The sequence below is a fragment of the Python bivittatus genome, unplaced genomic scaffold, assembly GCF_059951505.1.
Source record: "Python bivittatus isolate LINGU-HERP-01145 unplaced genomic scaffold, Pbiv_v1 ctg000500_np1212, whole genome shotgun sequence".
NCBI lineage: Eukaryota > Metazoa > Chordata > Lepidosauria > Squamata > Pythonidae > Python > Python bivittatus.
This window is the reverse complement of record NW_028277079.1, coordinates 249165-270801: the sequence shown is the minus strand read 5'-3', so window position 1 is coordinate 270801 and position 21637 is coordinate 249165. Positions and strand designations below refer to the sequence as shown.

The following is a 21637-nucleotide window of genomic DNA, read 5'->3' as shown; positions in this document are numbered from 1 at the left end:
CTCTCATTTGTCCTGGGCGCATTCAGCTTCTTCCTGTGGCAGATAGTCTGGAATTCAGAACCAAACTCTTCATGAATGAAGCTCGGCTGGAAGCTGGACCATGCCTCCTGTCCTCTGTGGCTCTGGGGCAGGGGGTCCAGTTCCAGCTCCTTGGCAGGGCAGAAGCTGTTGCGATGGAGGCCTCCAAGAGACCTGCCCTGCCCTGCCCTGCCCTGCCCTGCCCTGCCCTGCCCTGCCCTGCCCTGCCCTGCCCTGGGTGTCTCGGGCTGTGTTGGGTAGCCCAGTTGCTGGAAGGAGGCAGGGCAAGGAAGGGGTGGGCTGCTGGGACCCTCAGGGGCCCACTGGTGCTTGGCTAGCCCACCCCTCCACCTTAATCTCAAAGTTGGTCACATTCACAGAATTGGGGGAAGAAATCAGATCCTGAAACCAACCGCGTGTCCATGGCTTTGCTTGGGATACCTATGAAACTACAATCGAAGAATAGAATACGGCTGTCAGCATGGACTGCGTTGCATCAACTGTGGAAATGGTGTCTGTTGGGTAAACCTGGATCTGTGGAGGGATCTGCTTGGTTTACACATGGAGCCTTTATCGAGTTATGCGCCATGTTTGCATGCTGTGAGCCCTCACAATAATGTTTCCAGCCCCGCCATCATGAAAAATGTGGCTCTGAGGAATGGATCCACCTGATTTCTCCATAAGATCCAGTGGGCCCCCGACCACCACTACCCATGCCCGGTGCAGGATCGTAACCTTATAACAGACCCAGACATTGGAATCAGATCTGGGCCTAGTACAAAGAGCTGAATTTGGGGCCAGAGGCCCTCACAATTTTCCTGAAACAACGTCTTGCCATCTTTCTCGGTGGACTCAGTGAGAAAACATCTGGCAAGGTTTCTATTTTATTAGATTTATATGGCTGACCATCTTTCAAAAGCGACTCTGGGTGGCTAACACAATAAAAACATCACTCCAGGAATATGATAACACATAAAACGAAAGGAAAATGCCCCCGAGGGCGGACTGATCAGTAGCAATACATTCAGCTCACGGGCTCAACCCGTCCTCGTCCCCACACCTGAGAGAGCCACGGGGTCTTAAGGGCTTCGCAGGAGGCCACGGGTTGGGCTCAATCAATATAACTGGCGTTCCAGAGGCCAGGCACTGCTATGGAGAAGGATCCTGCCACGTGACCCCCTTTAATCAACAGGACCTGGAGCGTTTGGGTGCTAAGGTGCAAAACCAAGTTCTGTATGGGGAATATAGACACCCCCCCTGGGGCTGGTGTTTTACAGGGAATGCCCGCCAGTTTGTTGTACAAAGCACACGTGCAGCCAGTGTAATTGTAGATGAGCCAAATTACTTCTGCAAAGTGTCAATTTCCAACGCCATCTTTCAATGCATGCACATTTTGTGTCCTGCCAGTTCCAGATGTCTTAAATGGCAACGTTATTTTGAGAAAATCCAGCCTGGCTTCTCTGGGGAGTAGAATTGTGTGTCATTCCAGCATTAATCCCAGAGAACTGGATCTTGAGGAGCCCATCCCTAAACTGATGGCCGCGTTGGGAAATCTCCCAGGAACTGCCCTACTTTCTGAACCTGTTTTCCAAAGAGGACGGGCGTCCCACCAGCCCCTCTTCCATGACCCAATCAGGAGCATCTGTGATCACTCAGAGAGGATGGACGCTTTGTTCCGCGGCATCGCCTAGAACTGTGGTTGAGCTGCGTCATTTGGCATCTCTGCCGTCAGTCCCAGGATCTTCCTGAATGCCTAGGCGGTTAGCACCGAGTTCTTTTTTTGGCAAGGTTTTCAAAGGGTCGTCTCTCAGAGGCACTCTGGAGACACTACGCTGAGCAGGGAGTGGGTGCAGGTGCCCCTCCTTCCCACTCAGTGCTCACTCCTGGGATCTGTGTTTCTGCACCACAGAAGTATTGTAGCCCAGGGGATGTAAGGAGATGTGATCCGCAATTCTGCAGGAACTGATCTGAAAAGTTGGTTAAGAGGAATGTTTCCCTTACCCAGGATGGCCATGGCTCGTTCAGTGCGAGGGGGTGGCTTGAGGCCAGCTTTCTGGGTTCTTCTGGCATAAAAAATGGCCCAAGCTGTGATGGCAAAGGCCCACCTGGTGCAGGCAGGTCCCATGTAAAGCTCCTAGGGATTAATTTTTTGCACCCTAAGTGCACACACCAAAAGCCTGTGGATCTATAATAGTATGGAAACAGACATGATTCAGGTAAAGCGTGTGCAGAACTCAGCAATCTACGCTTCAGACACCTATTTTTGCACCACTAAGACTGTGCAGAGCTACAGGGAGGAAAATGGTTGTAAGATTGTGTAGCAGATCCCATGTAACAATCAGGTCAGTTGTAAAGGATTTGTGAGGCAGCTCACTGAGCGCAAATAGACATAATCTGGGGTTAGATGCTGGTTTTGGGTGGATCCCATGTAAAAGTGTGCCTGAGGATCTGGGCCTGGAGGCACAACTCTGCAGCCCAGTGACCCCAGCAGATCCAGAGGATCCATGCTGCAGATCCCCTTTTGCACCACAACAGCATTTTTCGGTGTTTTCAGGTGGAACCCTTATAAAGGCCCTATAGGAACAGGAAGACCCCTGCTTAATTTCCAGGATCCAACGCCTTTTACGCAAGGCTTGCTTTGGGGGGTCTCCGGGCCTCTGCTGCGACCCGCGGCTCCGCCCTGCCTTCCACCCCACCCCACCCCAGCCCAGCCCAGCCCAGCCCAGCCCAGCGCTCGCTCCCCGACTGGCCGCTCCAGGGAACAGCCCCTACTGCGGGCGCCCGCGGGCAGGGGGCAGCCAGGAGCCGCCGCTGAAGCGGGAGAGACTGGGCTAATTTTAGGGAGGGCTAACTTCAGGCCGTCTATTCTGGGGGTGCATCGAGGCAGAGGCTCGGGCTGCAATGCCCGTCTGGCCCTCTGGGCCCGCGGGTGGGGCGGGAGATCACAGCCTCCGGAGAACTTGCAGCCCCGGAGGACCCCGATGGCGACTCCAGTGGGCGCGCTGCTGGGCGGCAACTCGGCAGAGTCCCGGGCCTGGAGACCCGACGCACGCCTGGGAGGGAGCAAATCTTCAAAACCAAGGCCTCTGTCCGGGGGCTGCTCCTGCTCCCCGCGAATCTTTGTAAGCGAAGGGAGGGCTGAGCCAGCCCCGCGCCCGGCGACGCTTGGGCTGGGGCGCAGAAAGCGCCTTCCCGTCCTGCAGGGGCCAACCTTGGGGGTCCGGGCGAACGGCGGCCGCGCGGGCAGGCAGCCCCGATCCATAGCGCGCTTCGTCGCGGGAACAGCCCCGCTCCTGCGACTTTGGGGGTCTTCCCGGCCCGGGGTTTCATCCCCCTGCTGCGACCGCTCCCCACACAGTTCTGGGGAAGACGGGCCTGCCGGGGGGCGGGGGGGGGAGATGGTCATGACCCGCTAGGCACAAGACTACATCTCCCATCTCCACACCAGCCAGCATAGGGAGTTGGCTGGGACAGATGACGAGACCTCCAGCAGGAGATCCGGGGGAAGCCCGACTACGCAGTCCGGTCTGGAAAAACGGGGGTGTCTTCGCTCTATCCAACCCGAGGCAACCGCCCCGCGCCCCGCCGCCGCCTGAGCTCCATTTATCACGTCCGGCCGTTTCCTTCTGTTTCTCTTCAGACACGTCTGCAATTTAAATAGCAGCGCCCAAATTAGCTGTGCGTGCTCCTGGGGCTCCGGGCGGGGCTTGGCCACCTGCTTTCCCCCTCCCGCCCTGCCCCTGCCCCTGCCCCTGCCCCTGGCCCTGGCCCTGCCCCTGGCCCCGGCCCCGGCCCTGGCCCTGGACGGGAGGCGGCAGCTGCCTTCACTCGCCGGCCACGTAGCGCCTCGGGGGCAGAGGCCTCTCAAAAGCCGCGGAGGGCGAGCTCCCAGCCGGGCTGTGATGGCAAAGGTCGCGGGGGGCGGAAGGGGGAGGCGGCGCTCGAAGGCACCTGCCCAGGTTGCCTTCGATTCTCCCCCCGCCCCGACAAAGAGGAAGGCGGCGCCGGCATCGCCTAATGACCATAGACAGGCCAAGGGCTGAAAGAGCCGCCGCCCAACCCTCCCCGCTCGCCCTCCTCTAGCTGGGGCCGGTAAGGCCCAGCGCCGCCTTTTCTGAAGCGGTGGCTCTGCGGGGCGTCCTCTGGGCCGGCGGGCGGGCGTCTCCGTCGCTGCCATCTGGGAGAAGCCGCGGCGAGGGCTGTGGACAGTCATGCGGCCCCGAAGCACCGGGCGGGGCTAGGACAGATGTCACGTGGATTTCTAAATAAAGCGTGGGCGATACACCTCCGGTTACAGTAAACATTGGCCCTGCTGGGAGGGGGCCGAGACGGCACTCTTCACCTGCGCCGCACCACCTGGGGTGATGGATATCCCAATCCCAGCCCAGCTGGTGGGCATCAAGTCAGAGAGAGAGAGCAGTCAAGTCAGGGCTGGGCAGATGAGGGTTTTTTCCAGCGGGGAATCTCTGTCTTTCCCACAGAGGCCCAAAATAGGCCAGTTACTTTATCTGGTGAAGAGAAGAACTAAAATGAGGGTCGGTCCTGGCGGTTCTGTCCCAGGCAGCTTATTGGGGGCCCAGGCCAGGGCTGGGGAGCAGAGGAGCAGACCCTCTCCTGGCAGGGGGGAGCCTGGCGTCTGATGGTTTCAGTCTCTCCCACCTGCCTCAGTACCCAAGCGGCGTCACAGGGCACCTGATCTTTCCTCTGCATCCCAGAGTTCCGGGCCAGCCTCAGGGCCGTCTCTCGTCCAAGGCCCCGCTAGGCCCAGGCCGCCTTGCAAGATGCTGCTTGGACCTCAGCCGCTGTCGAACAGCTGGCCTGGTGTGGCAGCGGAGGCCGTGGGGGGAGGGGGTCCTGCGGGCAAGGCAACTGATCTCCCAGGTGTCAGTCAGCCAAGCTGCTCTACTGGGCAAAGGAAGCTGCCGGGAATGGTGTTTGTGAGGAGGTGGGGGCTGCAGGGGAACCCCCGCTCTGGACTTCCTGGGCTCCTCTTTAGTCCGCGCCCCAAAGGGCCGGCAGCCCAGGCAAGGGGAGCAGGGAGAGCAGCAGGCCCCTGGATCAGCCCTGACCCCCAGCTCACAGCCCTCCTTCCCACAGCCTTGGGTGGAATGAAATTACAATCCTTCCTTCCACGCTTCAATTGCACACGTGCAGGGAGTGGGCCGCCCTCTCTTTTCTTCCGCAGCCACGTCGGGCCACCCTGCTGGGCAACAGCCAGACCCCCAAACTGCCAAGAGACACGTACCAAGTCTGTTCCAGTAATCACGAGGGACAGGGCTTCAAAAGCGGAGACTGTTACCAGCAGGGCTGGGTCTGGGTTGATGGGCCTAAGGCAGATGGAGACCTCCCGGCGCTGCATAGTCGCCTTAGTCCTGGAATCGGCATCAGAGCGGGATGGCGGGGTGAGGGGGAGCCTGGGAGGCTTTTCACAGCTGGTAGATCTGACTTCTTGTAGGGGCCTGGGCTTCCTCCCTTCCTGCTCTGCCTGGGAGCCACTGAGCTTTGGCCTGGGGGGAAGCTCTCTCACGGCAGAAGGTGGGCAGGCCCAAAGAGATGCCAGAGGCCCCTGGCGCAGCCTTGCCCATCAAGGGATGGGTGGCTCCTGCTGCAATCCCAGGCAGCGGGCCTTCTTCCTGTCCTTCCAAAAGGCTGATCTGCAGACCCTGAGAGCAGCAGTCTGGGCCCCGAGGGCCCTGGGGAGGGAGCAAGTCAGTGGCGCACCCGTAGCACCGGCCAACTGGGGAAAGGCTGCAGAGAGACCCCCTCCTCAGGCAGGGGGCCGCAGCAGAGAGAGGCGCACACGCTGGGCTGAACCCTGCCTCTTTCACCATGCCTTGGGACAAGGGCTGGGGGGAAGGAGGGGCCGTGTGGCCCCGGGCAGACTCCAGCTGAGACGAGCAAAGGATAGAAGCAGGCGGTAAAGAGGGAGGACTAGCCTGGGCCTGACTGGGCTCTCCCTGTTGGCCTGGAGGGTCAGACACACCAGTTTGCTGGCTTCAGTTGCCCGGGGGGCGGGTGTCAGGCCTAGCCCAAGGAACTCCAGGAGACCATGCAGATTCAGTTCAGCAATGTTTATTAGCTACAACCTTTAGCAAGAATCTTCCCAGACTGAAACTAGTTCCCAGGGTCAGCCAGTAAACACCGAGTGAATTCCTCAGGGAGGTGCCAGCCTCACCCTCTTATCTCTTCCCCTCCCTCCGGAGACAAAAGAAGATGCTTCTCTCCCTGAGTCTGGCCTTCATAATTCCATTCCATCACAGGTGGACTGCCTTGTGTTGGCTGCCCGAGGCCGCCCGCTTGGATGGCGGGCAGGGCTTTTCCCAAGACCCTCAAGTTCTCAAAAGCTCTGCCAACCCTTTTCCTGCAGCTCTGGGAGAAGTTGCTGCTTGGGGATGTGGTGGGTGGGTGGGTGGGTGGGTGGTGCTGGGGCTGGAAAGCATGGCCTTTCTCTCAGGGAGCCAGTGGACTGAACAGCCCCACCCCGGCAAAGCAAGACTGGTTCCTCAAGCAAGAGCCTTTAGGAGGGTTGTGAAGACCAAGCTTTTGTGGAGGGCACCAGGGCAGGATTGCCCGTGATGGATTTTTGCTCATTTACAGTTTGCTTTTGCTGCTGGTTTGTTCGTTTTTCTGTTTGTTTTTTTATGGCTGTGTCATTATTCAAGCTTCTGGTTGCTTCTAGTTACGGACGCTTTATTGCATTCTGCGTTGTTGTAAGCTGCTGTGAGACTAAAAAGATTTGGCGCACACACATTTAATAAATAACAACAGCGAACCCCTTTCTTGTGCCCCCTGGGATAACTAACTCCTTGGACACTGGAAAAAGAATTACAAATCACAGGCCCTGCCCAGTCGTAGCCTGGTGTCCCCTGCCTTCCCCGCTTCAGCTGCCTCTGCCACCCCACTAACGGCAGCCGCCCAAGGGGAGCCCTTTCCATAAGTCTGGGGACCCTTTAAGGGCCACTCCAAGCCAGCCCTGAGAAAACAGCTCCCCCTCAGCCCAGAAGGTCACATACTTTAAGAACAGGAATTTGCATGGTGGAGTCTGTCTCTACGCAGCATCACAGCCAGAGAGGTCCCTCCTGCTCTGCTCTGCCCTGCCCTGTGGCTGCACCCCAAACACTTCCCTCCCTCCCTCCCTCCCTGGGACCTACCCTGTCTTGCCCACTCTGCAGGGCTCCCGTGCCCCTTCCACTTGCGTCTGCTGGACACAACATACCCACTTCACTCTCTGACACATCCCCCTGCCCTACTGCCCTTCTGTACCCCCTAATAGTCCTGCAAACCTGCAACTATCTGAACTCCCTCCTTCTGATGCCCTGAAAGTGCCCCTCTTTGCATCTCAGGCCAAGCACCCCTCCTGGCCTTCTGCCTACCCATTTGGACTCTGCCCTCCATCAGCCAAGGAGCCCCATCTGTCCTGACAAGAAGGGCCAAGGGTTTCGCCACCCCCCTGTGCCTGCAGAGCCTCCCCATGACAATAGAAGAGACCACAGGACTGCCCCCCAGCCTGCCCCTCCGTCAAAGCATCACCCCCGCACGGAGAGCCTTGCAGGGTAGTGGTGAAGGGGCTAGGCTAGGAGCAGGGAGGCCCGGCCTCTGCCCCCCACTTCGCCCACAGAAGCTGCCTGGCAAATTGGGGGCAGGGCTTCTCTCTCAGCCCAGCCTACCTCACAGGATAGTTGCTGTGGGAGCCCTACGTGTGCTGCCTTATGTTCCTGGAAGAAAGATGAGGCATAAACAAGGAAAGGAACCCCCTCTCCTGCAGCACCCTCCTGCTGCTGCTGGTCTTCCTCTGCCGACGTGGTTCTGGGCATGGCCACTGTGGCCTCCAGGGTGACAGGCACGTCCAGCAGAGGCTGTAGCCAGAAGAGACAGGCAGCAAAACAGTCCCTTCAGCTTCTTCTGCCCTGGCAGGGGGGAGGAGAGGGGAGGGGGGTCTGCTAGAGGCAGTGCAGCAAGCGCAGGGCATACAGCATCCGCTCGCGCAGGGGCAGGGTCCACCCCTGCTGTGCCAGGGTGCCCAGAGGGAAGGTGGTGCTGCAACGCTGGCGGTCCACGAAAGTCAGGAGGTCCTCTCCCGTGGCCGAGTGGCTGAGCACAATCTTTGTGCGGTCGTGGTAGAAATTCACCTGGAAGCGCAGGGTGGTAGGGAAGACACAAGGGAGGATGAGAAGGACTGCTGGTATCACTGGGCGAGGGAAGCCTGGTACCGTCCGTCGTCCATCCAGTAGGGAAGGCGCTGCTCTCGGGAGCGAGACTCCCGCTTGGGGGTCGTAGTTTAGCCTAGTCACCCTCTTGGCTTTGCAAATTATGAAGCAGCAAAGGGTAACCTGTTTTAAGGGCTAGCTTGCTCTAGCTTTTGAAATGGGGGGGGGCGGCGACACCCGTCACATTTGGCATCATTATCCTGCAGTCCCAGCTCAATGTAATCAAGAAGACTGAATCCCAGGAAGGCCTTGCCCGCCAACCCCCCAGCTGTAAGGCTGGGATTGACACCAGGCCGCGAGGAGAAGCTGAAACGTTTCCAGCTCTTCCTTCGTTTGAATTCAGCCAAGCTTCGGATGAAAACGGGGGGGAGCTGATAAGGAAGCCACTGGGGACCGTATAGGGCCCTGAAAAGCTGAGTGTTTGTTTGAAAAAACAGCCACGATCCTCACTGCAGTTCCATTATTTGTGGCTTCAGGAGCAGCCTACTCTGGCTACCTCAAAATGTTGACATTTTCATCTTAATCAGTGCTACGTTTCTATTTTTAGCCTGTTTTATGGATGCTGGATGTGTCTCGATACGGCTCAGCGCGGCTGGAGCAGCCTCAGCCCAGGCAAACAAACACATGCGTTGGCATTTTGGTTGTGCCTACTGCCTGTGCCGGGGCACTCTTCTGCCGGCTGATCCCCAGGCGTTCAGCTCCCCGCCCCAGCCCACAGGTGGAGGGTGGCTGCTCCGGTGCAGACGGAAGGCCTTGGGCCTCCAGCAGATCCTGACCTTCTTCGCTCAGGACGGTTTGACCCCTGAACCCCCCCAGGATCTCCTCCCACCTTCCCCGCCTGGGTGGGCATGAAGGTGCCAGGTGCCGGCCCACTCCAGATGGGACCAGGACCAGGTTCCTACCTGCAGGGTGCTGTCACCAAAAAGCATCAAGAGGGCTTTGTCGGATTTTGCAAAATGCAGGAGAGAAGGATCCCCCGCTGGTTTGCCGGGGTTGGTCTGCCGGGGGCCCCCCTGGCAAAAGAGGCAGGTTCAGTAGGGGGCCCACAGAAGCAGCCACAGAGTTCAGTGGGGCTCCCTCTGCTGACCCGCCTTCCGTACTCCTGCCTCCGCCCCGGCTTCTCACCTCCAGCAGCCGCTGCTGCATGTACTGGGTGAAGAAGTGAAGGATGGTCCTCTTCGTGGCCAAGGAGGGCGGGACTTCTGTCCACCCAAAGGACACGGCCTTCTGGACCTCACTGCGGTAGCAGATGCGTCTGAAGGGCGGACCAAAGGGGGATCTGGCAAACTGCCGGGCGGGGACCCCAAATCACCCCTCCCGGAGCAGCCACCGAGCGGAGGGAGCAGGCCAGGAGCGTTCCCTTAAGCAGCTGGGGTCCCTTTCTTCCCAAGACCACCACGGGGGTCCATCCTGCTCCACTTGGCCTCGGGCCTCTTCACCCTCACACCAATCCAGAGGCAGCCTGACTCACAAGGGGGGCACTCACTGGCGCTGGGGGCAAAAAGCCATGTGGGTCCCATCGGGGAGCAGCACTGCGGTCGATCCGTCGGAGAGCAGGTAGCCGAACCCGTACTTATTGGAGTAATCTACCCACTTGGTGGCCATCTGGGCAGGACGGGTACCACGCAGGCCTTCAGGTAGCTCTTCCACTGCGGGGAGAGATGCCCTGCTCAGCCCAAACAGCAGGGAGGCGCAGCAGCCCCTGCTCCCCCCGGCCGCTGTCACGTTTCCAGTCCTCCAAGGCTTGGGGCACTTCTGCTCTGGAGTAAGAAAATAACCGTGGAGGTTCCATGCCCAGAAGAGCACAGAGAGCTCCTCACCTGGCATAGGGCCCAGCCACCCCTGCCTCGATGGGCAGGATTTACTTATTTTATTTATTTAGAGGATTTCTACCGTGGCAGCTCACGACAGATAAACCAATAACAGTACAAGAACTTAAGCGCTGTCATCCCACCCAGCGCCCGCAGAGCAGCCAGGTCTTAAGAGTCTTCTGGAAGGCTAGGGGCCTCGGGGGGGGAAGGGGGGGCTGATCCGCAAGGTAGGCGCAGCTGCAGAGAAGAAGCACCTCCTATGACTGCCAGATGACAACATTTAAGGGAGGGGAGCTGGCACAAGCCCACCTGTCCAATATAGTGGGAGGGGTAGATGTGCTCAGAGGGAGGACCCCTGCCTCCGGGTCAGTCCCCTCGGGCTGGGAAAGAGACCGGCAGCAGCAACGGGGCTGTGAGGCAGAAGAGGGGCCGAAGCCCCCAGGGGGAAGACAAGGCAGACCCCAAGGAGATGGAGGGGGCGGACTAAGCAGTAGACACGCCCCCACAGCCTCACCCAGGGGGATGGTCTTCAAGCAGTTGCGCAGCCTTCGATCCACCCTCTCCAGCGCTCCTCCAGGGCCCCAGTCGGCATCTGCCAGAGGAAGGAAGGGCTGGGGAGGACGGAAAGCAAGCAGAACTGGGGGGGGGGTGCTGGACAGACCCCTCTCTCCCTCCCCAGCTCCCTTTGCCCACACTTGCACGCCCGCTCCCCACCCTGTGCCTCCACTCACTTGCAGGCGGCCCACCACGCAGGGAGCCTCTCCTGAGCAGGTGGGGGGAAAAGCAGCTGGGCTCCTCCACAGGGTCTGTGCTCCCCTCTTCAGCTTCCTTCGTGGCCATGGGGGGGCAATGCGAAACCAACCCGTGAATCCCACAGAGCAGGGATGAAGCTAGAAGCCCCCCAGCCGACTGCCCTACGGCTGTGAACGTGGCCGCCCCCAACCTTCGGAAGCCGTCCTCCCAATGGACCCGTAGCACAAAGGCCAGAGTCACTGGGGGAGCCAGATTCTTGCTCTCGTGAGCCAAGCAGGGGCTTGCAAGACCCCAGAGAAGAAGCTCTCGAGAGGCAATTTGGGCAAAGGGGGCCCAAGTGATCGAACAGCATTGCAAAAGCCACAGTGAAAAGGGAAGCATGCTCCTATTCCCATTTGCAGATGAGAAGACTGAGGAAAAAAGGCCACTGACTGTTCCCCACAGAGATCGCAGAGAGGAGAGCCCACCAGAATGGAGGGGCATGGAAATTCTAGTCAGCACATCAAATCAATAAGTGCACACTCAAACAAGCAAATAGGGTCCAATGGAAGCGAACCAGGATCTCAGCGAGGTGGGAAGCACTGGATGAAACTGGGAAAGGGATTTGGTTGCCCCCACCGTCACCCACACCCCTGCGATTCCTAGACTCTCGGCTGGCACCCAGATCATCAGACAACGCCAAGACTGCGATAGTCTCCTGAGCAGTCAGGATAATAATATCAAAACATTTGCCCTTCAGTCAGCTTCACAGAAACACCAGCAGCCCTTTAGCTGCGAAATGATGCTTGAGAAGACTGTAATCCAAGAGTAGGGCTTCTTACCAAGCAGGGAGGCGCAACAGGTCCCACACCTCGTGGCCGGGGTGTTTCCTCCTGTTCTTGGGGCGCAGGACTCACTGGGGGCGGGCAGCAGAAGAGAGACATGATTAGATTGTAATCCTACCTTCTACAGCCTTACAGCTTCTGGGTATGCTGAGGACTAGAAACTTAATTTATTAGCTGCAAGGCCAAATTCATGTTCCTCTCTGGGAGAAAGGCAGGAGATAGAAGGTCTCCCCTTCCCACTGTCCTCTCTCTCTGCCAAATCCACCCACCTACTCCTCCCCCCAGCACTCACCAGTGCGGGGGTCCTGGCAAGGGGAGCCCCGGAAAAGGAACATGGCTGTTTTCTGGAAGAATTTTTGAAGCGGGTTCACAAAAGGAAAAACGGGGGCAGAACGACAAGCGCGCGAGGATAGCCTGTCAGGAGTGAAGTGCTGGGGAGAGATGCAAAACAGGGGAAAAGAAGCAGAATTATCCTGTCCTGGAACCTTAAGGGGACCCCACCTGCTCAAACGCAAGACCACAGTGCCTGCCCCGAGCAACAGCTGGGGAGGGGGGCGAGACCCCTGAGTCCTTTCGAGGGGGCGGGCAGCAGACAGGCAGGCGAGATTGGGGCCGCGAACAGGAGGCAGAATCTGGAGGCTGAGGGAAGGGCGGGGAAGGACGGCCATGCCCATCGGGGCTGCAAAAATCAGGACAAGAATGGCATGGCCCAGGAAATGCCAACCCTTTGCAGCCCCCTGGAGCTTTGGCGCCCAGAGCCGGCAAGCTTCGGCAGGAGAGCAGGGAAAGGAGGGGGCAAAGAAAGTTCTCACGGGAAAGGCATCCAGGGTTGTGGTCAGTTTTACAGATCACCCTGAGAATACGCTGAAGAGCAAGTACGGTGGTACTAAGGACCGAATGAAATCAGACAGACCAGTAAGGAAAGGGATGTGGCTGATCCAAGAGCCGGCGGCCCCCCAGATGCCCCAATGGATGGGTCAGCCTTCCCGGAGCCCCAGAAGAGGGGTTCCTGACACCTTTCTTGCATATTACGGACTCAGATTTGGACCCTGCCTTGGTGGGCTCGCGGGGGTTACTGTGGCAATGACTTGCTCGGCGATCTGGATTCCTTCTGCCTTGTGGTGGACTGTGAGGACGTGGACCGCAGGAGTCGGGCTGCTGCAGGCTGGCTCCCTTGAGAGCCAAAGGCGAGGTGCGGGTGGCTCTGAGACTCAGGCCTCGATGAGGCAGAACGTTGAACCCCCACCGCAAAGGAGACGTCTCTTGGTATTGGACCTTTTGGTCTGGTTTCAGACCTGGGTGTGGGGCTCGTGGATGACCTCCCTTGGGACAGGGGGAGGAGAGGGCCACCCTCCTGGCCTATCTCTATGCGCACGACCTTCTGGACCACCTGCGGGGGTTACGGACACGGTTTTGTGGCAGCTCTGCTGCTTCCCAAGCTGACGGACTCCTGGCTGCTCCGAGTGGGCGTTTCCCCCACACTATTTAACCTCTCCGTGAAACTGCTGCGGAGGTCATCCACCGGTTTGGAGGGAGCACCTTCAGTGTGCTGAGGACCCCCCATCACCATCCCTGGCCAGAGCTGAGCAGGGGTGCAGGGGAGGCCCTGGCCCCATCTCTGGAGGCTGGGCCAACTGGATGGGGTGAAGCAAGTTAAAACGGAGCCCCACCAAACAGCGGGGCTGTTGGCACAGAAACTGCTGGCAGCCCCTTTGCGACCTCTACAGCGGCCCCACTCTCCACACAGGGGCTGGATGCGTGGCTTCTGGAGGGAGAGGCTGCGGCCCAGAAGGCCTTTGTCCCGCGTGGGCTGGGCTGGGCTGGGCTGGGCTGGGCTGGGCTGCCCTTTCGGAGCAGGAGGCCCCTGTGAGTGTTCTGCACGCTGATGTCACCTCCAGAAGGGTGACATCATCACCCCTCCAGACAACACGCTCTACCCAGGGAGCCCCTAACCGGGAACTGCAGTTAGAGTTAGGGTAAGGTTGGAATGCAGCAGCCTACCTGCTGGTGGGTATTATGGGCACTGCACTGGGGACTCCCTCAAACCAAGCTACAGGAATTAACCGAGAAAGCCCTCTGGCTGCCTTCAGGGCGCTCCGGCTGCTCTTGACAGAACACAGCATGCCCGTCTGCTGCAGGGGTGGCTGCCTGGTGAGGTTGGGGGGCAGGAGGCCAGAAACAGACACTCTCAGGGGCAGGCCCAGTCTCTGGATCAAGCTTCCCCCCAGGGTCCAGGAGAGCAGTTAAGGCCTGGCTCTTCTGACAAGCTTTTGGAGTTTGAAATCTAGGTGGAATTTTATGTTAGTTCTGTTCTAATTCTGCTGGCCTTGGCTGATTTAAAGTTGCTTTAGTATGGGGTTTGACAATGATTTTACCTTATTTAACATTATTATTGTGCACCACCCATTTCTGTGGAGCTCCCCAGGCCCTCCTACTTGAGTGGCTCAAGCCTTTGCCAACTCAGGTGCCCTCAGAGAAGGAACAAAGGGGGTCTCTGGTGAAGACGGAACAGGATTCCTTTCTGCCCCAAGGGGAGGTGGCTGCAGCTGGGAGCCCACGGCCACCCTCCTGCTCACTTGCCCCCCTTTCTGTGGACCTCAAACCAAAGGGCAGTTGCACAGCCCCTGCTCACACCAGAACGCACCTGGGTGAAAAAGGGATGCTGCAGCACCTCTTCCAGGCTGGGGCGGGCAGAGGGGTCAGGGGCCAGCAGCTTCCCAATCAGACCACGGGCAGCTGGGGAGAGATGGCTGGGAACGCGATAGAGGCCCTCTCGGATCCTCTCATACAGCTCCTGCTTGTGCGTGATCTCAAAGGGGGAGAAACCGGCAAGGGCGGTGTACCTGGGGGAGAAGAGGGAGAGGTGGGCGTCCCATGACCCAACCACAGCCAGCCCGCCCTTGCCTCCCCTTGTCAGCAGACCACAGAGCATCGCCCAAGTCCAACCTCCTCCCAGAGCTCCACCAGGGGGAGAGCGAAATGAAACCTTCCCTTTGCTGTGGGAATTACTTACATTATGCAGCCTAGTGCCCATATGTCTGATTTGAAGGAGTGCCCCTTCTTAGCAATGACTTCAGGGGCCAGATAATTGGGGGTCCCACAGACCACCCTGTGGAGAAGAAAGTTGAATTCAGCACTCAGAAAAGTGTGTGTAGCTGTTGGGGGGGGGGCTTCAAGTTCCATAAGAAAGTGCCAACTGCATCAAATGCTTGAGGAGGAGAGGATGAAGGCTAAATCTCAGTGGGCTGCAAAACCCGGGGCAGGGAAGCACTTGACTTGTTTGGAACATGCGAACTGGGCATCCATCCAACGGAAACCTCTTTACCTCCTCTCAGGCACCAAGAGAACATCAGGCTGGCTACAAAGCTCCTGACTGGAGGGGCTGTTCAGGGCTCTTCCAGGTAGGCTCCGTAGAGCACCCCCTGTTCTGGAGCCTGTGGGAAGCCCAGATCCCCTGATAAAACTGGGCACTGTTACCAGGCTGAAGGAGGCTGCCCTACAGAGTGTGGTCCAAGGCTCCCACCCCACTGGTTCCTGGACTGCTTCAGCCACAACATTGTGATGCTATGCCTTGTCCCATGGTTCCCATGCCGCCTCCCTGCAACCCCAACACTCACCCTCTCCTCTGGCAGGCCTGCTGTTCTCGCGTTGCCAGCCCCAGGTCTCCAATTTTCACCTGCATGCTCTTGGTGATGAAAACATTGCCTGGAAAGCGAAGAGTGTGGGGTGCCGAGCTGTCTGAGGGTCTGGTCCTAGCTAAGCCTGCAAAGATTGTCCTGTCAGCTCTAGACCTTCCCTGGCCCTGAGTCATCCTGGATGGGCTCCCTGTGCCCCTTGCCCGCAGAGGCGGATCTCCTGAAGAGAGCCCCGCTTCCCCCATCGCCCTGTGAAGGCACGCATCGCCAGGCTGCAGGCAGAGTTGTGCGCCTCGCAATCTGATCTTCGCGCGCCCTTCCGCCATGTCCTCCAGGCCACCAGCAGGCGCCCTTCTGCCACGGGAGGACAGGAAGACCGTGGCTGCAGCAGGGGCACGACGCCTTGATGGAGCCCAGGCCCTGGGGAGCCAAGGGAGAGGGCCCCCTTGGGTGATGGAAAGCAAATGGGCAGCCAGACCCAAGCAAGCCTGCAGAAATCAACCAGGTTCCGCACCCACCCAAACCGGGGAGGGAACCTCTCCTTCACACACCACCCCCACCGGCTAAAGAAAGCCCTTCTCCGCAGAAGGACAGCGCAGCACAGAACGACAGGACCGCCAGAAGAGCCTCTCGAGGCCCTTAGCTGAGAGATTCGCCACATTCACGAGGCAGCGAAGAAGCTGGCGGTGCTGCTGGAGGGCCAGTCCAGGGACCCTGGAGGACACCCGAGGAAGGCAGCCTAGCCTCCCACCCAGGAGCCTGGTGCACTCCCTTTTCAGAAAACATCACCAGACCCCATTTCTGGGTTGCGGCTTCAGATGCAGAGGGTTATCTGGACCTGGCCAGTTGGGTTTTGGCCCGGGCATAATGTAGAGATGGCGCTGGCTGCACCTGTTGGGGTGAGGGCGAGGGCCGGGGCCGTCCACCCGCTTAGCATCTGCATGAGGATGCGGCCATCCGGCCATCTGGGGCCAGGCACTGGTATGTGGATATTAGCTGTGCAGCTTGCCCTCTGCTCAACAAGCGATGCTGTCGAGATCTTCTCCCAGTGCCTGGAGACGGAGGGTCCGGGTGGGCAGGAACGCGCTCAGGCCTGACTCTGCTAAGACCAAATGGTTCTGGGTCATGGGCCTTCCATTTTTGGGGGTTTTCCTCCACTGGTTCTGAGCGGCGTAGCACTCTGCCAGCTGGAACTGGTGCACAGGCTGGGGGTCTTCTGGACTCACAGTTCCTGCTTTAGGAGCAGGTGGCAGCTGTGGCACAGAAGGTCTTTGCACAAATCCATCTTGTGTTCTGGTTATGCCCCTTCCAGGACTGCAGGGAGGAGGCTGCTCACAGTCACTCGTGAGGCCTTAGTCCCTCTTGTCTGGATTACTGCAATACATTCCATGCGGGGCCGCCCTTGAAGACTATGCAGAAGCTTCTGCTGGTTCTGAATGTTGTGGCATTAGCAGCTACGGTGCGCCACGGTATGCCCTCGTAACACCTCTGCTACACAAGCGGCAGGGGTTACCAGTAGGGTCCCGAGTGCGAGTCCAGGTGCTGGCTGTCATCTATAGAACCTTCCATAGCACAGGACTTTGCTGTCTGAGCGACTGTCTGCCCATCCTGCAAGATCTGACAGGGCCAGCGTGCCTTGGTCACATCTGTCAAGCAGGGTCATCTGATGGGACCCGGGCAGTGTGCTCCGCCACGGCCACTGCTCTCTAGAACGGCCTCCCCGCCCCCCCGTGACCCGAATGGCTTCTTCGTTGAGCCTTCAGGACCTAGCTCTTCCCCCAGGCGTTAGGCTAACTTATGGCGAGGGCCCACGGTGGGTTGGTTTTCCTGTTATTCTGGCTGGGCCCTCGTTCGGCATTTTTTCTCTTTTCTCTTATTTTTATTATTGTTTGAGTTTCTATGTTGAGCAGGCGGCCGATAACTACGGCCCATAGACAAACAAATCTCGGCTTCAGGCTGCACCGATAGCAGTGTCTCCAGGAAGAAGGCCACCGGAGCTTGGGGCAAGATTGCGGACTGATTCCCAGCGTGGAGGCCCCCCCGCAACTCCTGCCCCTCCCTGGGTCTCTGCCACCTACTCAGTTTGAGGTCACGGTGAATGATCCCTTGCTGGTGGAGGTACTGCAGGCCATTAATGATCTGCTTCAGGTAGAATCGCACCTCTGGCTCCATCAGCATCCCCCGGACCTTCAGGATGTGGGCCAAGGACTGCAGAGGAAGGGATGGGGGTGAGTCTGAGCAGCTGCTGGATGCGGTGAAGGCAGACTCGGGGGGGTGGGTGGGAACATTCGTAGGAAGAAAGGCATGTCTGCACCTTGGGCGGCCTACTTGACATGCCCAGGAGCTTGGCCAACCCCCTCCTATTAAGGCTGGGCTTCTGAGCACGTGTAAGGTGTGTTGCTGCGGCTTTTTCCCTAGGTGTAACTGTGGGAGAACCTGATCCCAGGCCAGGCTCTGCTTTCAAGCTCCCTGAGTGCTTTCTTAGCCCTGACCTATTAAGGCTGGGCTTCTGAGCACGTGTAAGGTGTGTTGCTGCGGCTTTTTCCCTAGGTGTAACTGTGGGAGAACCTGATCCCAGGCCAGGCTCTGCTTTCAAGCTCCCTGAGTGCTTTCTTACCCTGACCTCCCTCTCAGAGTTCTTGCGGGAAAAGTGAGTCTTGCACTGCCCAGGACGGCAGGTCTACTCCTCTCTACGAGGATGGGAACTTCTGGTTAGCTTCCCTATTAAATATTCCATTGGGAAAGAAAAAAAAGTGCTTCTTGGTCCAACTCTCTCTAACCTTCCTGCTGCAGTATTCTAGCACCATGTAGATGTTCTCCTGGTCAGCAAAATGTCGGTGGAAACCCACAATGTTCCTGTGCTGAAGCTGGCTATGCAGTTCAATCTCTCGTTGAACCTGCAGAGAGTTAAGCAAAGTCACAAGCATAAGGCTTTTGTAGAAATTCAAGCACGTGTGTGCATACAAGGGAGAGGGGGAGAAGTCACGGGGCACGGGTGCTGGAATCAGCTGAAACCTTGTACACCTGGGGAGGAGACCTAAAGAAGAAATCCAAGGTCGGTACCTGAAGCAAGGCGGGAACCAAAACCACACGGCACCCGGGAAGAGGGAGGGGATGCAGAAGCCCACCGCTCCCACGCCCAGACCAGCCCTTCCTCCCTCAACTCAGCCAACTGCCTGTCTGTGCCAAGGGAAGCGGGGCTTCACCCATCCTCCTGAAGGGAGGCTCTGTGGGAGCCATTCTCAGCATCTCGATGTAGCTCCTCTGCTGGAGCTGGGGGAGGCCCCTTCACCCAGCATGCTCACCCCATCCAGGAAAGGCTTTTGGGCCGCATCCCACCTCTGATCAACCCCCTCCTCCAGAACTTTTATTGCGATGCTCTTGGATTTTCAAGGGACACGAACGGGGATGGGAGCAACGATCAATGGAGAGAAGTTCACATCCTGGAACAGGTTGTGCAAATGGATGGGCTAGGAAAGGCTACTGTCTGGCCAAGCTGAAGGAAGCTGCAGAGGGGAGGGATTTATGGTGGCGGGCCTCACCACGGGGCAGGAGACAGCGAGGCAGGCTTGACCTCTTGGCTCGCCAGCCTTCAGCTCCCAGCTGAGACACCATTCTCCCAGCCTCCAGACTGGAGAGAGCGCCCACGGAGCTTGGAGCTTGCGGCCAGGGCAGATGAGGCAGGGAAGGGGCTCCCTTTTCCCCGTGGGAGCCAATCTCCAAGCAGAGGTATTTGGCAGAAGACCACCACGCCCTCCCCTCGATCCCACTCACCTTTCCCTGGTTGCCCAGCCTTGAGATGCGCTGTTGAGAGACCACCTTCACAGCATAGACTCTATTGGCGCAAGTGTCGGTAAATTTGTAGCATTGTCCAAATGCTCCCTGGCCAGCGGTTGGGGGAAGGCAGAGAGGAGGGGGAGGGGGCCAGTCAGAAGCAGCCCATGTGTTTTAAAGTCCCTTCCTCACTTGCTGTTGGCAGCACATGACTTGTGCCCAGATCTGAAGATAAGGCCTTTGCCTTCCCCCAGATCACCAGCTTTTATCCCATCACAGTGTTGAAATATGTCAGTTTTAATTGCCCTCTCCACTTTTTGGAAAGCGGAGTTCTTGGGAGTAAGCCAGCCTTGCTGGCTCCTTGGGGAGGAGGGGGGGGAGAAAATGTAGGCACTGACTACTCATCGGTGGGCTGCACTCTCAGAAGAGCCTCTGTGCCACCCCTGCCTGAAGGCGCACCTCTGCCACTGGGGAGGCCTGGGGCAAGACCGGGCAAACTTTGACAGGAAGTGCCTCCCAGGCAGGGACGCCCGCCTTCCCAAGGCTTCAGACTCCCGTCTCAGGAAAAGACACCGATATTTGTGCAGGTTTTCAGGGGAAAAGATGCCCTTTGGAGAGAGGCGAGCAAACCACCGGGCTGCCGGCGGCGATGACGGCACGCAGGACTTGGAGCTCCGGGCCCCAGGGCGAGCAGAGAAGCGGGAGGAACCGGGAGGTTCCGGACTGCCTCCAGACACGCCGAGTCGCCCGAGGCTCCCGCCTGTGACCTTGGCTCGCTCGTCGCCTTGGGAATCGGGAGCGGAGGTCGGCAGCCTCCCCCTTCCGCGCCGCCTAGCCGAGCAGCGGCCCCGTCCCCGTCCCCGTCCCCCGCCGTCCCAGGGCGAAACTTTGAAGGATGCGGTGCGCTTGGCGGCGCCGACGGAGCCCCCCGCTCCGGGCAGCTTGCCCGGTCTCCTTCGCTCCAGCGCGGCCCTCGGAAGAGGCGCGACCGCCCGGCGCCCCGCGCAGCCTTCAAGCGGGGGAGCGAGAGCGAGAGGTTACCTGTCCCAAAAGCTGCCCCCGCTTGTAAAGCGTCCCGGTGCCGGGATCCTCCACGAAGTACTTCAAGGCGTTTCCCTCGGCTCTCCTCCGGGCAGCGGCGGTGGCGGCCGTCCGCCCCATCCCGGCCGCCGCCCCGCAGCCTTCGGCCAGCTGGCCAGAGGAGGAGCCCTCGCCCTTCCCTCCCCTCCCCTCCCGCCCGCCGCTCCCCGAGCGTCTGGGCACTCCGGGGCACGTGCCGGAGCTCTTATAAGCAGTGGGGGGCGGGGGAGGCAGGAGAGAAAGGAGGCGCCGCTGCCGCCGCCGCCGCCGCCCAGGCCTTTGCCAATAGGAAGGACTCGTCCCGACGCGTCCTGGGACGGGGGAGGGAGCGGCCCTCGCCGTCTGCCCGAAGGAAAGCGCCGCTCTGGGGGTCTCCCGTTGCCCTGCTGACCGGGGGAGGGGGGAATTCGAGCTGCCAGGGGACCTTTACTCCGACGTCCAAGTCCTGCCGGGGTGGAGGGATCTTGCTCCCAAGGAAGCGCCCCTCTCCTGCTCCGCCGATTTCGAATCAAAAGCTACTTTCGGCTCCGCTGGAAGCGTCGTGCAAGAAGTCCGGCGGCGGCCCGTCCGTTCCCCGCCGGTCGCCCATTAGCCTCTTCCGGGCGGACAGACCGTAGCTCTTTCATGGGGGCGGTGGGCTAGCATGACCCTGCCCCATCCCAGGGGAAGAGGAGGAGCTGCCTTCTCGCCCGGGGTCTCTGGGCAACCGGGGTCTCTGGGCAAGACCAAGTCCGCTCACAAGACTGGCTGCGCCGCTGGGTAACGGAGCGTCGGCCCGGGCCAGAGGCGGACAGCTGGGGTCCTCAGCCTTAAACTTAGGGGGAGGCCAGGAACTGGCATTTGCAGCTGGCGGCAACCCTAAGCGGTAGGAGTGCGTTGGGTTCCCTGCCCTTCGGCCTGCTTCTGCAGGTTCATGGCAGAACAGGCGCAACTGGCCCTGCTCAGCTTAAATCCCCCCAGGAAGGAATTGGTGGTGGGGGCAGCTGCAGAGCCCTTGCAGTTTGGAGGTCCAGCACAACACACCCAGAGGTAGCTGCCCACTTGGGCGATTTTCTACTGGTCTCCATGAGCAGCTGCCCTGTGTCTGCCCACTGAGGGGACCTGTCAGCACCACTTCCTCCTAGCTTGGTGGGGTGGGGTGGGGTGGGGTGGAGCATAGTGGGGACACTGCTTGCTCTCCAAGCCAGGCTGTGCCTCAGCCCCCCCACCTGCAGCCACTGTTGCGCTGCCCTCCCCAGTCCTCAGCCTTCCCACCCAGGCTTTGGGCAGGTGATCCTTTCTGGCAACTGGGTAAAAAAACTCTCCCCAGGCTGTTTGCCACCCCCCAAACCAAACCAGCAACCCAATTGTTGCTTCTGTGTTGGCCGGAAGAAAACCGTCTGCCAAAAGGCTTGACAGCAGCAGCATGACCTGCTTGCTCCAGAGCGTGAGAAAAGCCGAGCGATTTGTCTCTCAGCCCCCCACATGGTACTCCCAGATCACAATCCTTTGCACGCCCCCAGTATCACCTGAGGTTGTTCTCCCCACAGTGACAG

The 21637-nt window shown here is 59.2% G+C and overlaps 1 protein-coding gene across 9 annotated transcripts; it reads right to left on the bottom strand.

Moving 5' to 3' along the window:
* Positions 1–6420: 6420 nt before the first annotated feature.
* Positions 6421–20255, bottom strand: LOC103050987 (inactive serine/threonine-protein kinase PLK5-like). Of its 9 annotated transcripts, none has more exons than XM_088147314.1 (15): positions 20064–20252; positions 19023–19130; positions 18029–18145; positions 17327–17456; positions 15231–15375; positions 14627–14722; positions 14258–14456; positions 11906–12044; positions 11611–11684; positions 10768–10864; positions 10551–10628; positions 9712–9985; positions 9351–9480; positions 9128–9238; positions 6421–8147 (listed from the first exon to the last, which is right to left on the bottom strand). In XM_088147314.1, the coding sequence occupies exons 1-15, from the start codon at positions 20181–20183 to the stop codon at positions 7959–7961; spliced, it is 2007 nt and encodes a 668-aa protein (XP_088003440.1). In that variant the 5' UTR covers positions 20184–20252; the 3' UTR covers positions 6421–7958. The 9 variants fall into 9 exon arrangements, with proteins under 9 accessions (XP_088003440.1, XP_088003442.1, XP_025032029.2 ...); XM_088147316.1 differs by having other exon boundaries at positions 15231–15318; positions 20064–20251; XM_025176261.2 differs by having other exon boundaries at positions 9712–9874; positions 20064–20250.
* Positions 20256–21637: the final 1382 nt, after the last annotated feature.

Coding starts and splice junctions, on each gene's coding strand:
- LOC103050987 (XM_088147314.1), bottom strand. CDS start 20,183: ATGGGGCGGACGGCCGCCACCGCCGCTGCCCGGAGGAGAGCCGAGGGA. Junction 12,045..14,257: donor AGCATCCCTTTTTCACCCAG/GTGCGTTCTGGT, acceptor ATCTCTCCCCAG/CACTTCACTCCTGACAGGCT. Junction 8,148..9,127: donor TTGGTGACAGCACCCTGCAG/GTAGGAACCTGG, acceptor CTGCGCTTCCAG/GTGAATTTCTACCACGACCG.